Source organism: Zingiber officinale, chromosome 1B (genome assembly GCF_018446385.1).
Source record: "Zingiber officinale cultivar Zhangliang chromosome 1B, Zo_v1.1, whole genome shotgun sequence".
Taxonomy (NCBI): Eukaryota; Viridiplantae; Streptophyta; class Magnoliopsida; order Zingiberales; family Zingiberaceae; genus Zingiber; species Zingiber officinale.
The window spans coordinates 142,448,409-142,467,953 of record NC_055986.1 but is presented as its reverse complement, the minus strand read 5'-3'; the positions used below and the strand labels follow the sequence as shown (position 1 = coordinate 142,467,953).

At 37.0% G+C, this 19,545-nt stretch overlaps 1 protein-coding gene, 1 non-coding gene and 1 pseudogene across 3 annotated transcripts; 2 read left to right on the top strand and 1 right to left on the bottom strand.

Annotated features, from left to right (window-relative positions):
- The window catches only part of LOC122042930, a 62,576-nt pseudogene that overhangs the window by 885 nt on the left and 42,146 nt on the right, over positions 1-19,545 (top strand).
- LOC121982803 lies at positions 3,018-4,382 on the bottom strand. Of its 2 annotated transcripts, XM_042535869.1 has the most exons (3): positions 3,738-4,382; positions 3,549-3,651; positions 3,018-3,284 (listed from the first exon to the last, which is right to left on the bottom strand). In XM_042535869.1, exons 1-2 carry the CDS (start codon positions 4,374-4,376, stop codon positions 3,580-3,582), a joined length of 711 nt encoding a protein of 236 aa, XP_042391803.1. In that variant the 5' UTR covers positions 4,377-4,382; the 3' UTR covers positions 3,018-3,284; positions 3,549-3,579. The 2 variants fall into 2 exon arrangements, with proteins under 2 accessions (XP_042391803.1, XP_042391800.1); XM_042535866.1 differs by having other exon boundaries at positions 3,018-3,651.
- TRNAN-GUU lies at positions 5,120-5,191 on the top strand. Its single transcript has one exon. It is a non-coding gene; the product is annotated as a tRNA-Asn (tRNA).

The following is a 19,545-nucleotide window of genomic DNA, read 5'->3' as shown; positions in this document are numbered from 1 at the left end:
TAAACCCTATATATTGTATTGTCTTGAGGGCAAGTATCAACAAACAATAAGATTAATTATTACGCTCCTATTTTATCTTCTTTTTATTCTTCTTCTAACACTCCGATCGCGGGAGAGCCTTTCCAGGAAGAATAGATCAGGTTTTGAGGCTTTACGCCTTTACATGTGGCTGCAAGCTAAGAGAAGGACACAAAGGTTAGCAGGATCATGTTCCCTGATATTTCATGTACAAAACTGTATCATCAATCGCAAACAAAAAGGAAAACAAAGATGCATAGGTGTGAGATAGCATCCCAATCATAGTATGAACTCAAATTCCAAAGGTTTTTTATAATCACCTGATCTACAACTATTAGTGACGAGCTTCTAAATTCTGAGCTTTATTCAGATGTAACCTGTTATGGACCGATGGCTACTGCGTAGCTATGCCGTACCTGAAATTTTGAAGTTTGATCAAAAGTCTTTCTACTTTTATGTTGTGTGAGATTATTAATAAATATCTCACTTGATGTTCTTGATTATGGCAATGTGATGTTCTTGTTTGAGGCTTGAACTTCTTTGCTTATTAGGACACTGACAATTGCTCGAAATTTCTTTTTTCAATTAATAGTTACTTTTTGAAGAAGGAACTGACAACTCACAATTACATTCCTGAGAGTTGATAGTTTTTGTCACCTTAGATTGTCACACTTTCACTTGAAAGAGGTATCACTGATATTTTATATACAGAAATTGTCCAGGTACTTCTTGATCATGACCCAAATTTCATCAAGACATTTGGTCAATCAAATGTCACCCCGCTTACTGCCCATGAGAGGTCACACTGAAATTGCATGAAGTTATTGCTGGAAACAAGATGTGAGCTTAATTGTGATATCGAAAGCCAATGGAAAGAGTGCTCTACATTTTGCTGCTCGTCAAGGGCATCTTCAAGTTGTAGAAGCATTGCTTGAGCATTGCTTTAACTGCTCTCCATATGGAATTAAAGGAACAAATTGTGACTCTTGTAGATGCTGATCCTCCAGCCATAGTGATGCTACCAGATATAGCGGGCGACACTCTTACATGTGGCAACAAGGAAGAAAAGAACTGAGGCAGTATTATTTTTCGTAATCAGGTTTGATAGATGTTCTTATTGGGTTGTTTAGGCATTCTACATCGGGCATTGACTGCGCCATTATGGGTTAAGGCTTATTGATTGTAGTTTCTGAAGTAAAGAAATAAAGTTTGGATTGTTGCACACCAAACTTTAGTACTTGTTTGCCTACCAAACTTTATATTGTGAAAGGCAATTCAATATAAAATCATCAAACAGCCTTAGTTAATCAATGGGTGTCCGAGTGGTAATCATGTGTTCTATGTGTGGCTAAAGCTTGTACAGCTATATAATTTGGTATTTCACCATGCTTTTAAAAAATTTGTGGTGGTTAACTTACAATTTTGAAATTTGTTATTTTCAGTATGTTAAAAAAATTGATTCTTTATTGAGTTCTTCACATTATCTCAGGTTGTCTTGATTTCAATTGGTGACTTTTGTCAGGAGGTGTTTGTCCTTTTCTTCATTTAATATCCCGTTGATATATATAGAGAATGCATAGAATAGTTAGTTTGATCTCCGGTGGTTTAAAAGGACTCAGCGCTAAAGAAATTTTTTTTTAAAGAGAATAACCAGTTTCATTGTTTTTTCATTTGCAAAATTCAATATGAACATTCATAATTGCAAAGGATGGGAGGAGTTTCTTCTCAGAGTGCATGCATCCTCCGGAAATTAATTCCAGGTGACACCCTCGTGGGGACTTGAATTTAGTTATACGACTATCTTTGACTTCAAATTGATTCTTCTTATTGCAGAAATCAAGGGTTTTCAGAGTGCATGCATCCTCTAGAAATTAATTCCTGTCCAATTGTAACAAAGTTATTATCTCTAGCGAACTAGACACCCTTGTGGGGACTTGAATTTACTTATACGGCTATCTTTGACTTCAAATTGATTCTTCTTATTGCAGAAATCGAAGGTTTTCATTTCTCCACCATGCTTATTCACGTTACTCCCACTTTCGTAGGCGGTAGTGGCTCTCCCACACCACCCTGATATAAATGTGAATGCACTGACAAGGGAGCACCAGACTGCTCTTGATATTGCTGAAGGCCTGCCACTTTCATAAGAATCTATTGAAATTAAGGAATGATTGATTCATTAGGATGCGTTTAGGGCCATGGAATTAAATCAATCTCGCGATGAGATCCGAAAGGCAGTTACTGAGATAAAAAATGATGTCCACCTACAACTAGAGAAGACAAGGAAGGCAAACAAAAATGTCCATGGCATTGCAAAGGACCTGAGGAAGCTACACAGTGAAGGCATTAACAATGCCACAAACTCTGTCACTGTGGTTGCTGTACTCTTTGCAAAAGTTGCATTTGCTTCCACCTTTACAATTCCAGGTGGAACTGATTCTACCGGGACAGCTACAAGATCTGGGAGTTCAATTTTTTTTTTTTCCATATTCAATCTAGCTCTCAATCCTTACAACATGCTATTCGACCGGAACTGATTCTACTATAATTGGTCAGTATGGCATTAAGTAACAATCTAGCTCTCAACCCTCACAACATGCTATTCAAACCATTGTAATTTACAAGACTTGGCATTTCTCTATGTTCACTTGTCTTGTAACTATGTCATCCTAGAGTTACAAAACCATATAACATGAGCCCTAACAACATTCTTGGGGAGGAGTGATGAGTTTAATTCTGTTTGGCTGACTTGGCGTCTTCTCTATGTTCACTTGTCTTATAACTATGGCATCATATAGAGTTACAAAACCATATAACATGAGCCCTTGCAACATTCTTGGGGAGTAATGATGAGTTTAATTATGTTTGGCACGGCATCAGAAAACCACATTAACTATTCATGTCCCACTCAAATTAAATCAGGATGAATTAACAACTAATAAATAAGCTTTAGCATTTTTGACGCATTTTAGATTTGATCGGATTCTAGGAACAGAATCTACAGTTAAAAGAAGATTAGACCAAACTGGAAAATCACAAAATCCTAGCTCAGGTTCCATAGAAAAGCATTTATATAAGCAATTCATTGTTCTGCTAAGCAAGTGTTGTATACGTGCAGGCATAGGAGCCAAAAAAAACAGAACCATTGGTTATTGCAAATGCTTCATAGTGGTTGATTTGCTGCCATTTCTTACTTCTAGGAATTTCAAACCATCGCATTAATATCCTCACCAAATTCCAACCAGTGTCAGTTCAGAATACTTCACCTAAGAAGAGAAAAAAAATTCGAGTGTAGTAGTAACAAAATATTGATTAGCTTCTTCAAGTTGATAAAAGAGTAGGATGCAAAATCTTTATACCTGATCATCTAGTTTAATTAAAAGCATTAGATCATAGTAAACATCATATATAGTTTAGTATTTTTCACTCCCCTAACATTGTCATGCGCTGCCAAAATAAGCCCCCAAAATGTAGAGATTCTATCTGTCTTTAATTACAAACAGCAAAATGTAATTTTGTATGCTACCAACCCGTTCCGTAGTTAATTGCACGACGATGGGGTTACTTCTTGCCAAGAAACACGCTGGTGAGGACCTTCTTCGACCGCAAGGAGATCTCCAACACCTCTAGAGCCTGCCACTCCAAATCACGTATAGCATGTGTAATTACTTTTTTTCCCCAACAAATAGAGATTGATTAACAAGGATAAACAATATTACCTCATTGAAACCTAGTGTCACATCCCTCTCGACAAGTGCGTTCAAATTCTTGAGGTTAAACTTACTTAGGAGGGTAATGCTAGAGATGCTGGACATGGGCGTCACCGTCAGATCGTCCATGATAGTATACGTCACAACGCCCTTCACAAATCCTACATTTGGATCCACGTCGTCATCCTTCTCATCACCTTCGACGTATGTCATTTGTTTACTCATCTTATTCTTGCAGTGGGGGCAGAGCGCTCCATTCACTTTGGAAACGCACTCATAGCAGCCAGAGTAAATTCGATTGACGCACTGGAAGTAAACATTCTTACAGGAGGAGGAGGAGGGTCCCGGGAGGAGCAGGGAGGGAGAGATGGAGTGAATTGGATTGAGGAGGGTGGATTTTCCTTTGCTGTTTTGAAGGTATGAGTCGTCGAGTTCCTGGATGCTTTTGTACAGATTGCCAATGGAGCCTTCCATGCGATCCTTGGAGAGGAGTTTCACGACGGAGCCAACAGGCAACGAGAGGAGGCCGAATAGGAAGTCCACTACCTCCTTGCCAGCTTCCGCAAACAGGACTTTTTGTGCGGTCGTGTCGATGAGGAGCTTTAGGCTGAGCTTGCTCACCACTGAATTATCCTTATTGCTGGCCATTATCCCTCGTGCTTAGAACGACGGAGATGAGAGCATTTTATAGCGGAGTCTTCGCTTAACAACGAAGCCAAGTGGCAACGAGTGGAGGCTGAATAGAAGTCCACTACCTCCTTGCCAGCTCCTGCAAAGACTGACTTTTTGCGCGGTTGTGTCGATGAGGAGCTTTAGGTTGAGTTTGCTCCCCATTATCCCTCGTGTTTAGAACAACGGAGATGAGAGCTTCGCTTAACGACGAAGCCAAGAGGCAACCAGAGGGAGCTACCTCCTTGTCAGCTTCCGCACAGAGTATTTTTCCCGCGATTCATTCTTTCATCTTTATTCTTATAATTTTATTTACATAATTAAATATTATTATTTAAAATAAATAATATATTATTTTTAAATATATTTATTACATAAATCCTAGTGAAAAAAATCTTAAGGAAAAAAAAAAGTTCTACCTGATTTTAATCATTAATAATCTTTTAACAGTAAATATTCTACCTTATTTCTCCAAATACAAAGTATGGAAAGGCCTCAACCTATAGTAGCTAGATGTGGAAGTAAAATCAATCTTTCTTCATACATGGATTTCTCTGGTACGAAATGAGAAACTTCAAGTAGGTTCATTGCTCCAGCCCAAAATACGATTAATCCAGCATGGGCTACATGAGCTCCAAGTAGTTTACCGGACAAAGTAATACTTATATTGTTCATGGGTTAAGAACGGCAGTTGCATGCTATGAGGTCGAATCTTTCGTTGTTCCTCAATAGCTCAGTGGTAGAGCGGTAGGCTGTTAACTGATTGGTCGTAGGTTCGAATCCTACTTGGAGAGATTTGATTCATTCTTAATTAAAGAATGAAGAATGGAATTAAAAGGCTCGCTTTGACCAATAGAAGTAGGTAACCCGATTGCTTTTATTTCTATTGCATTCTATCTCATCGTATCACATTCTGTTCTACGATATTTGAGCATCAATAATCTTTTAATTGATATATTCCTATGTTATTATTAATTTCTTGAATGTTGATGTCTATAATATTTTTTAAATAAATCAACTACATTATCACTAGAATAAACTTATTAAATATCAATATCACATTTCTTCTAAATATTATGTAAAAGAATTTTGGTAAAATATATTTTGTTCTGGTAAGGAACTAGGGCGCTAAATACGCGAAAGCGTAGCGAAAAACCTCTAGTTTCTTTCCAGAAGATCCATGCGAAGGGAAATACAAACACATATACTAAGTTTCATGATAGATATACCTTTGATGCGTGCACTCGAACTCCCGACAGCTTGGATCTCAGCACGATCACATGCCCGTGCTTCTAGCGGTATCCACACAAATTAGCATCTCGTCCGTCTCACAAACTCAAGAAGTGGAGAAGAAAACAACCTAAGGTTGTGCTAGCAACCAAGCAAGATAATATCTGTGGAGAAAGGAAGAGAGGAAGAAGACAATGAACAACTTACAATCAATGGTCAAAATTTCTCCTTTTGTACTCCCATGGAATACCAAAAGTCCATTTGGCTCTTGATCTTCCTTTTGCCTCTTGATCTTCTTCACGAATTGACTCTTAGTCATCTTTCATGAAGAGTCTTTTGGTCAAGTCAAAATTGACCTTTCCTCTTCCTTGGTGAATTCAAGTTCATCCAATAAGTATAACTCATTAATTCTCATGAAATTTTGAATTCAATGAAACACTATTTCATTAATTCGAATTGACTCCATAAGTCTAGTTTGAATTGAACTCAATCCAATAATTAGATCTAATTGAGTCTAACTCAATAAGTCTAATTCAAATTAAACTTAATCCAATGATTCACCATATGAACTCATCTTCAAATCTACTTGTTCTTTGTGTGTGACCCAATAGATTCTCGTAGCGTTGGCAATGTATCCAGATCAACATTTAGATACATAAGCAATGAGTGACATCTAACAAGGTATCATTGCTACCCAAGTGACGAGAAAGTCGAGATCCGACCTAACTTGTCTGTGGATATTATCTTGTATGACTTGGTCCTTCTATCCTTGATATCTAGATTAATCAATGAGACATAGATCATGTCATTCTCTTATCAATTTTTGTGTTTCTTAATCTCTAAGTAGACACACTAAAACAAATAGGCTCAATATCACATATTGACTCATTTGAGCATGGTCATGCATTCTTGTGTTCTACTAATCAAGGGGCCCATAGATATCATTTCCGTCATATGGAAGGGATAGATCCCATCTACATCACTCACATCCCTCCGCATAAGTTATTACATACACAGTGATCGACTTTATAGTCCACCTTATTACAGGTGACGTTTGCCGATATCAAAATATACAACGTCTTATGTAGGAAACCATAGTGACTTCATGTCTAAGGATTATTCATACCAATAGTCACATGAGAATGTTTATGACACTTATATAACGATCCATGAAATATTATCATGGCGGGTCATTCAGTATATATTCTCTAATATATATTCATGTGTCAACCTGATATCTCATATCTATGACTTATGAGACTAAGTCATTCATTGACCTACGTGCTAGTATTCATGCATTAATATTGTCCTTGTATATTAATGCTTGACTAGGAATAATTAAGATTAGTGTTCTATGTATATCTATAATATCTCACTATCAATTCAATCAATTGATATGTTGTAGATTAAAACATCCTACTCTAGGACATTATTATACTTATTCATTCGGCACTGAATTGAAATAAATATAATAACCAACTTGCCTTTTATTAATAATGAAATATGATACAAATGGAGTCATTTACAATCATCTCATAATTGATACTATGACTAATACTAACAGCTCTATCCCCCTTTAATATAACCTTCCTTTAGTTGTGCAATGCAAATAGCAATTATCTTTGAATATAATCATCGTACTATCTTTAATTTTTTTGTTAATCTACATGATTCTTGAATATATATAACTTCATGGATCTCAATCATATACATTTCGAATCTATTTCATGCATTACAATGATTTCAGAGTGATTTGACGATGTTGTTGTTAAAATTTATTTTGCTAACTTCCATGATACAATAGTATTTCCTTGAGTAAATACATAATTTGTTTAAGATCTAACCTTTTGTGGATCTAAAAAATAATTTTCATTTGCCTATCCTACTAAAGATGAATTTGATCTTATCAAATAAAATAATCTCATGTTAGTTGTACTATAAAGACCAAGAAATATGTATTTTACATCATTCCAATATTTTTCGTTTGGAGAACAACTATATTTTACTAAAAGGTTAACTGGCAATGTAATATCTAGGCCAGTGCAATTGGTGAGATATATGATAATGCACCAAATTCACTAAGATATGGTACTTTTGGACCAATATTATTTTTTCATCTCCGAGTGGATAAAAAGGATCTTTCTTAATATCAATGATTGATAAGTATTGGTGAAGACAATGGAAGTGCTTTATCTATACAAGAAGTGTTTTAGTATCTTTTGTATGCATGAGGACCGATGAACATATATTCCTTTCAGAAAATATTCAATTTGCAATTCAAAATAAAATTTTACCTTTCCTAAGTATTTCATCTCAAATTCACTTTTTAATAATTGACAGTATTGTTGAGCTCTTTAGGAGTCCCTATAAGATTTAGATCATCAACATATATTGCTATGATTGTAAAATCTTCTTCCGTCCTTTTTGTAAAAATGCACGAACAAATATCATCATTTGTATAACCTTCTTATAATAAGTATTCATTTAAAAAGGTAGATCCGCTACCTTAGCGGCCCCCTAGTGTCGGCCCCACGGATATGGAGGGAGGTTCATGCAGGTACACAGGCCATAGGCGCATGGTGGGGTAAACCCCAGGTCGTCAGTTCCTGAGAATCGACCCCTGACTATTATGCTAGAGATACCATGCGCCCACCGTCTGCGCTACGCCTTGGGAGCAATAAGTAAGTATTCATTTAAGCAATTGTACCACATGAGCCATGATTACTTTAATCCATATAACAATTTTGTAACTTTATCGATAGCATGGACTTGGGGTTGCATCATTTACTTCTAATGATTTGAATTCTTTTTATATATATATATATATATATATATATATATATATATATATATATATATATATATATATATATATATATATATGATGGAATTTTAATTCAATCACTATTTCCGTCGCTAAATTAGCGATAGAATTAAAATTTATCACTAATTACATAGCTAAATCTGTCATATTTACCTAAAATTCTATACAAAATTATAATACCATACTATCAAAATAATATAATTAACTACATCCAAATATATAATTATAATATCAACACCAATTGATTTAATATTTAATAATAACATTTAATCATCAATTTCAAAATATAAGTATTTATCCAAAAGTATAAATATGTATCCACAACATATACAACCTACTAATCTAGCTCTACCATACAGACTTGAAAAGTGGAGGAAAATAAACGGATGAGCTAATGAATTATCCCATATAGTAGCTCTAAGTTGCATTGACTGGTCAACTGCTGCATTAACCTGATCTTCCATCGACTGTTCTATTACCGTGACCCGAACTATCAATTCTTGATTCTCCTCCCTTAATGCTTGCACTTCAGCAGATAAGAACTCAGACAGCCCTTAAACTTAGGAGTACACAACACACGATTAATCAAGCTGTGATATTAATAATGTGGAAATTTTAATGCATTCATGATTCATTACAAAAAAATACATAAATTGCAAAAGTAGGAAGGAATAATTTTACTAATACACACAACATGATGTTTATGCAAGATCAAAAACACGGTCTAAGAAGTTGATCCTGTTGATTATAATAATTACATGGATACGAATTAAAATGATAAACAGTAAATATTTAATTAAAATGATAAACAGTAAATATTTACAGTGATCTCCCGTAGATTTACAATCGACATCGGCAAGATTCGCTGTCGGAAGAGCGATCACAAGATCGGAAGGCTCTCTGCAATTTCATGAACCAAATCCCACCGACTCAGATATTCTCCTTCCTCTCTCTACGTTGCACCCAGCTCCGGTCCTTCTACAGAGGAGGTCCGGGGCGGGAAAAAAAAGTCCAAAATAAATTTAGGCCCCAACTACTAAGGCCCCAATTACATGCCTAAAAAAATAAAAGTAAATGACAATATCAAAAGATTCTGAAATATGAATTTGGGCTCAATTATTCAAAGCCCCAATTACATGCCTATAATACATAATATTAAAAAAAAAATTTGAGTCCTCTCAAATTATGGGCCCAGGGCCATTGCCCAGTGCCACCCTCCTCCAGGGCCGGCCCTGGTTGCACCCCTGATGATCCTTGGACGTACTATTTATAAAGGGAAATGACCTAGGGCCGGGTATGATGGTCTTTTCCATCAAGAGTAGTGGGGAACGTGGGCATGTTCCCACGTCCCCACTTTCTCCATTTCCTACATCTCCCACTCGTCCAAGGTAAGTCATTAAGACTAGTTCATTCAGGTAAGTCACAAAGACTTAATAAGTCACATAAACTCATATAGGTAAGTCACAAAGACTTAATAAGTTACATAGACTATTTGAGAGTTTGGTCACATAGACTATATTAGAACATCCAATCCAAACTTAGAGAAAATGGTTCGTGCGACAGCAAGTACACTGAGCGATAGTTGCTAAGAAGATTATTACACCTTTACTTAGCCACTCTTTGAACAATCAATGCTAATAAAGTTGTTACACTTTACTTAACTACTCAAATAAATTAGAGACATACTCCTCATGACACATAATCTTTTCCTGGTGGCACATAGCCTTTATTAAAGATTCATTCAATCTTCAAGTGACACACAGTCATTATCTTGAAGATATCCATGTCTTGTTATTTACCCAGATTAAACAATTTTCATTTACATCAATATGAACATCTCTAATCCCTTATAATGACCATTATGTCAAGAGCGTATTCCATATCTAATATTCACATTCATTTCTATACATAACATAAATGGGTTGACCAGTGAATAACATCAAAAGATGTAAACATATTTAATCTTCCTTTTTAGCTTGAATCTATTCATTTTAATCAGTCGCTTTCCTAGTTATGCTCCATAGACCGAATCATACATAGCCATAGGATACACGCTAAAGTAGCAGACACTGATTAAAATTTCAAGTAAACAACTAAATAGTCACTAAGACAAAAAATTGAGATTAATATATAATCTCAAAGGTCTCACATAGTAGAGAAACAGGAATTCATTCTCCTACTACTTTTATTGTCGCAATAGCACATGTGGTATGAATTACATGCTACGATGTTATTCTCTTTACTAAAAAGAGTGCATGTTGTCTTCAAATTTAACATCGTACAGATTTTGATCTAGACATAACTAATGTCTAAACCTGAATTCAACATATGAATTCTAATCTGGCCTTCAACAAGTTCAGTAAATGATGGGTTCATTTACTTCGATCATTATTAACACAAAAATAATCTCATCTTGACACAATTATCAAGGCGACCTCGACTTATGGATCTGTCTCTAATTTCAGCTACATAAGTTGTTCCATAAGTAACAGTCTTACCCCTATTTGTACTTAACAAACAGGGATGATTGTCCATGTGAGTGGACCAATCTCCACCTACCAACATGCTCACCGAGATCTTATATGTAGGGGTGTCAAAAATGAACCCAACTCGACGACCCAACCCGAGTCGAGCCGAAAAAAATCGGGTTCGGGTTGGGTATTTTCGGGTTCGGGTTGGGTTCGGGTTGACCCAGGTTGACTTAAATATAGGGTTTTGTGGGTTTTTTTGGGGTTAAATCAAATTTTATTTTAAAAATTTAGATGTTTTTATGTATATTAATATCATGTTTGTATGATAATGATGGAATATTGAGATAAAAGTGAAGAATTATAGGGAAAATAGCCCAAAAAAGTCGTTTTGAATCGGATTTTCGGGTTATATGGGTCGGGTTCGGGTTGATCGGGTTGGTCGGGTTCGAGTTCGGGTTGAGGTGTTTTGGGTTGAACTCGGATTCGGGTCGGGTTCGGGTTGGGTTAAAAAAAAAAAAAAAAAACTCAACCCGACCCAACTCGACCCGACCCACCCGAATTGACACCCCTACTTATATGAATGTAACAAATACAACATATACACTAAATAAATTATGGCAAATGACATAATCAAATCACAAAATCTGATTGTTATTTCAATATTGTTATATTCTACGAAGTCCCAAAGACTTTACATATTCTTTAAATGACTCTTTAGTCATTGACTTGATAAAAGGATCTGCAAGCATAGCACGTGTAGGGGCATACTCAAGAATTACTTATATTTTTATCACAATATCCCTTACAAAATTATATTTAATTTCTATATATTTGCATTTGCTGTGATATTTGAGATCCTTGGAAAAAGCTATTGCAGCTTGATTGTCACAATAGACAGTTACTGGACTCCCACTATCTTCAGCAATTTTCAGATGTTTCAGGAACCTTCTCAACCAGACTACTTCTTGTACAGCCGTTGAACATGCCACATATTTAACTTCCATAGTCGACAAAGCTACACAAGTTTATTTCTTACTATTCCAGGAGATGGCGCCACCATTCAACAAGAATGCATAGCCTGATGTGGATTTTCTATCATCCAGGTCGCCAGCCCAATCTGCATCTGAATAACCTTTCAGACTTATATCTAATCCTTGAAAACAGAGATAATAATCTGTTGTCGCCTTCAGATATCTGAATATCCTTTTTACCGCCTTCCAGTGTCTCGGTCCTGGATTTGACTGGAAGCAACTGACCAAGCCTACAACATAGCTGATATCGGGACGTATACACAACATAGTGTACATCAAACTACCAATAGCACTGGCATATGATTTTTTATTCATCTCAGCTATTTCCTCTGGAGGTTTAGGACACATACTCTTGCTCAAAACAGTACCTTTCACAATAGGTGTATGTTCTACGTTACAATTTGACATGCTGAAATGATGTAACATCTTATTTATATAAGACTCTTGTGACAGACCCAAAAGTCTTTTAGGACGATCTCTTATGATCTTCACTCCTAAGATGTATTCAGCATCTCCCATATCTGTTGTATCAAATTGTGATGACAGTCACTTCTTGACTTCATTCACATATCCTATGTCATTTCCAGCTATCAGCATATCATCAACATATAATGATAAAATGACATACTTTCCCTTTCCCTTTTCAGGAAAATACAATGATCCTCATCGATGATCTCGCAATCATAAAATAAAACGACTTCGTTAAATCTTATGTTTCATTGTCTTGACGCTTGCTTTAGCTCATATATAGACTTTCTAAGTCTACATACTTTCTGCTCTTGTCTTTCAGCAATGAAACCTTCTGGTTGAACCATATAGATTTTTTCATCAAGATCACCATTAAGGAAAGTGGTTTTTACATCCATTTGATGTAATTCCAAGTCATAATGTGTCACAAAGGCCAAAATAACTCGTATTGACATAAATTTCACTATGGGAGAAAATGTCTCTTCAAAGTCAATACCCTTCATTTGGGTATATCCTTTTGCAACTAAACGAGCTTTGTATCTGTTAATCGATCCATCAGTTTTCCTCTTTATTTTGAGAATCCACTTATTCCCAATAGCCGCCCATAGGAAGATCGACTAAGTCCCAAACATGATTCTAAATCATGGACTCTATCTCTTCAACCATTGCAACTTTCCATTTTTCTCTAACTCTACATCCCAATGCTTCCTCAATGGATTGAGGTTCATCATTGTCAATTGGAAGTGTAACCAATGCCTGATTCTCAATATCAAATCTCTTCTTAAGTTTGATCTTATGAACACTTCTCCGTAAATTGGGTTGTTCAGAAGTCAACTCATGACTCGGCATATCACTCCCACTCGGTTGACTAAACTCAAGTATCCCTTTTGACACCTCTCTTGTTGATAATATCTCATCCTCTTCAAATAGAGGAATATTTTTATCAACATCACCGCTGATTGGGAACTCTGTTTCGAGAAAAGTCGCATCTCTCAAGTCTATTTCAGAGATAATTCCATCTAGTTGCTCACCTATGAAAATATAACCTTTAGAGGTCTCATAATATCTTATAAAGATACATTTCTTACCCCTAGGTCCTAGTTTTCCATACTTGTAAAAACTATCATGAACATAAGCAACTGACCCCCAGGATATTAGATTATTTAAATATGATTTTCTACATGTCCAACATTCATATGGGGTAGATGGAAGCATGAAACTAACTTTAAAGGTACTTTGTTAAGTATATATGCTGCAGTTAATAATGCATCTCCCCAATAGGAGATTGGCAAATTAGCATGCGCTATCATAGACCTAACCATTTCAAGAAGAGTCATATTTCTTCTTTCAACTACTCCATTTTGCTGTGGAGTTACAGGGATTGTCAGTTATCTTATAATCCCTCTATCATTACATATTGTCTTGAACATATCAGACAAATACTCCCCTCCATGGTCAGTGCGTAAAGTCTTAACTTTACGTTCTGTTTGATTCTCAACTTCATTCATATAACGAATGAAGCAATCCAATGCTTCAGATTTGTGAGAAATCAAATACACATGACTGAACCAAGTGTCACGCCCCAGGTAGTCCCTGCCAGAAGAAATTTCGACAGCATCTACCCTGTACGGGTGACAATATGAATCAAGAATACATATATCCATACATCGGCCCACACGGCCGGAACAATACTATACAAATAATAACCAAGCCACGCAGTTTATATCAACATTCCACACAGTTTAATATGAACAATCTACGCAGTTTAATATAAAGAGAAGACGATATAGAAATCATCGCAGATATATGTATAACATCCTACTCTAGTACAACGAAGAAAACGAAATCCACGAAGTAATGAAAATATATGCAGCGGAAAACAAAAGTAGCAAACCCAAAGGTTCAACATAAAGTCCACAATACAAGACTCACATCACAAGTGTAAAAATGTAGTAACGAACATATAGATCGACTACAAAAAATCCTCGCGACAAGGGGGCTAGCGACTGGAATCTCTCCTGACGGCCTCAACCTGAAAAATAGTAATATAACGGTGTGAGTCCAAAGAACTCAGCAGGTAATCCAAAAGATATGTACAGCAACATATAGCTACCAGCAACAATCCTACGGTACAGTATCCTAACAGTACAACATATAGTACAGTCTCCTAACAGTAAACAGGTATGCATAACTGAATAAACTGCAGTAACCAACAATAGGTATGTAATACAGTCTACTGCAAGAATAATAAGAAATGCAATACTGAAATAAACTGTACTCACCTGCGAGGCTTGGGCAAATGACTGTGGACATACACAGATAAAGATAGTCAGAGCAAATAAGCATGTATCCTGTATACATGTCAATCATATGCAGTCACCCAAGTGCACCATCCAATATGCAACAATCACAATAAATGCAATCTGTGCATATGATGCAATATGACATGGTCACCCCTGACGCCAGTCAGCCATCTCACACACAATGGTGAGACCGAGTGGGTAGGGTTGTGACACCGTGCACTCTGCCGTCACTACCCCTGATGAGTGACCAAGTGGACGGGATGCACCGGAGTACACCTATCCTCCAACCTCAACCATAGTAAGGGAGCGCAATGCTCTCATCTCCCAGTACACAATGACAGGGAAGGACCCCGGTGTGCTACCATGCTGACTATCACACTACCCATGAGTGGAGCCTCCAGCGGAGCACCACCGAGCAACCTACATACTCTGTGTGTTGTGCCACTACCCATGCAGTGGTCACGTAGTGTGTAGGTCCCATGTAGCCGGCCGACGAGCTCAACAATAATGGAGTCATCAATCGCCCAGCATGCAATCATGCAATATGGTGCATGCGGCTACAGTATGTCATACCTGAACATATCCTCCTCCATATATGTAGATGCCAAAGAGATAAACACATATATAACAAGGATAATAAACAACATGAATCCAACATCACATATCCAATTTATCTATCCACTAATCAAGTATAGAGAGAAGCACAATAAATGTCTCTATCTCTATGAACACAGATAAACATAGCCAGAAAGCAAAACATACTAGACTAATGTCTAGTAGCTAACAGTAGAAGCATGTATCAGGTATCAACTAAACTACATCCAGTGGAAGTGATAAACTACCAATCACTAGTAACCGCCTATAGGTATCAAATAAACTATAACCGGAGAAGTGATAATCTACCAATCACTAGTAATCATATATAAACTATACATATCATAAGACAATATCGAAAAGATAAGTCAAAGGGTACCCGCCTTAAATAACAGGTAGTATCACGCCAAATCTAACGTCGAGACGCCTGTCTCGAATCAGAGTCCTATGTCAAACAAACAATATATATATTTTATTTAGCTAAATCCAAATGAATAGCTAAATAAAATCCCTAAAACTAAATTAGGGCAAAACCCTAATCAATACAGTCTCAACCTATCTAATTAAATATAACGGTCAATTAGGGTTAGTTACCTAATCCCTAATCACCAATTAGATTAATTCTAACTAAATAATTCTACTCACAATCAACAACTAATTACAACATGTATCACCATCTAAAATAATCAATCTAACCATGATCTACATCTAAGATCAAAACCTACATTCAACTAATCAATCACACTTAACCTAATTCATCTAGAACATGTATCAATTACTCCTACACATATCTCAATTAAGCTGCTGGAAAACAAGGTGATCTGCTGCCAAAACAGGAATACCCCACCGAACAGAACAACCTACTGGATTCCACTCCACTGTTCGGATCAAGAAAAAGGAAATCACAGAGCATTCCAAATTCAAGCAACAACCTAACTCAAGAAACAATCTGTTGCACCTTACCTCCTCCTCTACAGTCGCCCGGTGGTAATCACAGATCCGGCGAGGCAAACCCAGCTAAGAGTGATGAGGGATGGAATCTATCAGCTCCTCTACCTCCAAGATCACTGTTATCGCCGTCCACTGGAGAGAGAAAGAAGAACCGGTGACAGAGCTAGGCACAACACATTCTTGTCTATGAACAGAGAGTATCGGGAAGAAATAGTGAAGGCAAAGGTTGTTACCTCACCCACACCGCCGGTGTTGGACAGATCGGACGCTGATAGCCCTAATTTCTCTCTGATTGAGCGATTTGGGGGTGGCGATGGAAAAACCTTCACAGTTGCTTGTCGAGGCCGAAGAGAAAAAAAGAAACTCAAGAAGAGAAGGGCACAGATTGGCTGGGAACGACGCACCTCTAGCCCCCTCCGTGCCCTAGCCTCCACGCCTTCATTGATCGGGCACAGGAAACACTGGAGAAGAAATCACTGGACCAAAGATAGACTGGACTCCGTCGTTTCCCGTCGAGCTTCGGCGACTTGGTCCTCCGGCGATGCAATGTGGACGATCGCCACAGATCCGTCCGCGAGAGAAAACGAGGAAGGAGTCGGGGAGATCAGGGAGAGGGAAGAAGGGAATGGTTTCGGGTGGATCGGCATTTGGGAAAGAAAAAGATAAGAATTTATAATTAAAACTTTTCCTCACTTAAACGGGTATTCCAAACAGGTTTAATTCGTGCCCGTCAATCGATCCCCTCAAAACCCTCCGTACGAACTCGAAAAATTTTCAGAAAACTTCTAAAAATTCTGGAAAAATTTTATAAGGCTATTTCTCAAATAACCTATTATTTAAAATTCTCCGATATCTTACACCAAGAAAAATCATCAATAAATGTAATGAAATAGGAAGCTCCATGTCTAGCCTTCACATTCAAACGACCACAAATATCCGAATGAATTAACTGCAATGTTGATTCAGATCTAATAGTCTTATCAAATGATTTTCTAGTTGCTTTTCCAGCAAGACAATGCTCATATATAGACAATTGAATTTTAGCCTGAGTGTCCAATAGACCCTCTCTAGCCAACCGATTCATATGTTCTTGTCCTATGTGTCCTAATCTAGCACGCCAAACCTCATCAGTTATATCTGCATCACTAGTTAGAGCAATATTTGAAAAATAATCATCAATAGCATAATTAACATCTGGTTCTACATCAAGAATCATAAAACCATTTGTTAAAAAACCATATCCGATTGACACTAAGTCAATCTTAAGTTCAACACATCGACTATAAAAATTAATACAATACCCTAAATCAAGAAGACACGTAACGGAAACAAGATTCCATCGAATTTCAGGAGAATACAGGACATCATGTAGAAATAAAACTCTACCGCCACGGAGGTTGAGTTTGCAAGTGTCAACTCCTTTGACTTCAACTCTTGCATTGTTTCCTACATAGATCCACTTGTTGCCAGCTAGTACCCGACGGTACTCCACAAATGTAACTCACTCTCAAGCTACATGGTTGATTGCTCCCGAATCTTTAATCCACAAAGGATAAGAATCAGCTAACAACACTGAGCTAGCAACAAAATGCTCAGAAAAAGAAGACATGCTGGAATTTACCTTTTTCGGCTCAGTGCACTCTCGAGCAAAGTGACCTTCTTACCGCAGTTAAAACAAGTCAACTTATTTTTAGGTTTCTTTCTAGTCTTCTTTACTATCTTCTTGATTGGGCCTTGTCCCACAGCAGTATCTTCCCTCTTCTTTCCCTTCCCTTTCTTGAACCATTTCTTTTTCATGGATCCAAATGATCCAACAGAACCTACAGCCACATAGGCTTGTCCAGAAATCCTTGCGGATTCAACTCTCTCCGCCTCCAATTCTACATGGCGTGAGACGTCAGTGAAAGTCTTGATACTCTCACTGTGAGTTAGGGTCTGCTTCATGGTTCCCCAAGAATTTGGAAGTGAACGAATAACTACTTGAACCTGTTGTTCATCGGTCAACTCATGACCAGCAGTTTTAAGCTCCTGAATCATATTCGACATCTCCTTGAGGTGTTGAACCATTGATACATTTGGACGCTTTTTGTAGCTGTCAAATTTGATTGTCAGCTGTCGAAGCTTGCTCAGACTTACTCCACTGTATTTTTCTTTAAAGGCTACCCAGACTGTGTAAGCCGAAAGATACGACTCATACTCAAAAGCTAGGTCATCTATCATTGAATTAATCAATATGTCCTTCGCAGTGGAGCCATTTTTCTTCCATGCCTTATAGGCATCAAGATCTCATCTGTGTTGTACAGTGAGATCATCTACAGGTTCTTCCATAGCCTGATTTACAACCTCCAAAACTTCTTGTTCATCAAGTACATATTGTTTCCTGAGTGTCAGATCTTATAGTTATCCCCATTAAGTTTTTCACCTTTGTTGAGTTTAGCTATAATGTTTTTGGTTGCCATAATCTATCATACATAAATACATTATTTAGTATTTAGTGTAATACATATGCATGCAATTTATGATTGACTCAATATTAGTTTGAGTTGGTTTACAAAATCAAGTGACAACCATGTTTTCACTCATTATTCGTATGACCAATCAAATCAATATTAATCAATTCTATTACATACATCCCAACAAATGAACTAATCACTTATAATATTATGAATTCTTTAAATGAACTAATCATTTAATATATCATGATTTTTTTAAATTAAATGAACTAATCATTTAATATATCATGAACTAATCATGCATCAACATATCATTAATGTAGAATTATGCTGCATATTGTTAACATATAACCGACTGACATGAACGAAATGGACTAAAATTGTTCACACATAATGAAAAATAACAATAACAGAACTCTAGTAAACTAGATAGGCTACTACCACTCCCATTAGGATAGACACTAGTGCAGTGGCCAACATTATCCCTTTCAGTCTGAACTCATTTGGGGTAATCTCGAGTAGGACAGCTTCAAGATTCTCTATAGGATCCTCATCTAGATTCTCCACACACTCTTCTAGATCCTCTTCTGATTCTTCAGGATCTTCTGAATCCTCTTCAGATTCATCTGGATCCGCCTCTGGATCTTCAGGATCTTCTGAATCCTCTTCAGATTCATCTGGATCCGCCTCTGGATCTTCAGGATCTTCTGAATCCTCTTCAGATTCATCTGGATCCTCCTCTGGATCTTCAGGACCCCAGTAGAAATGAAGCAATTGTCTGCACATATCTGAATACGAGATGTGCCCATCATAATCATTCCAA

Bases quoted from the DNA above. Each gene is read 5' to 3' on its own strand.
- LOC121982803 (XM_042535866.1), bottom strand. From the start codon at position 4,376: ATGGCCAGCAATAAGGATAATTCAGTGGTGAGCAAGCTCAGCCTAAAG. The intron at 3,652-3,737 runs GTAATATTGTTT...TTGGAGTGGCAG, and splicing joins TGACACTAGGTTTCAATGAG to GCTCTAGAGGTGTTGGAGAT.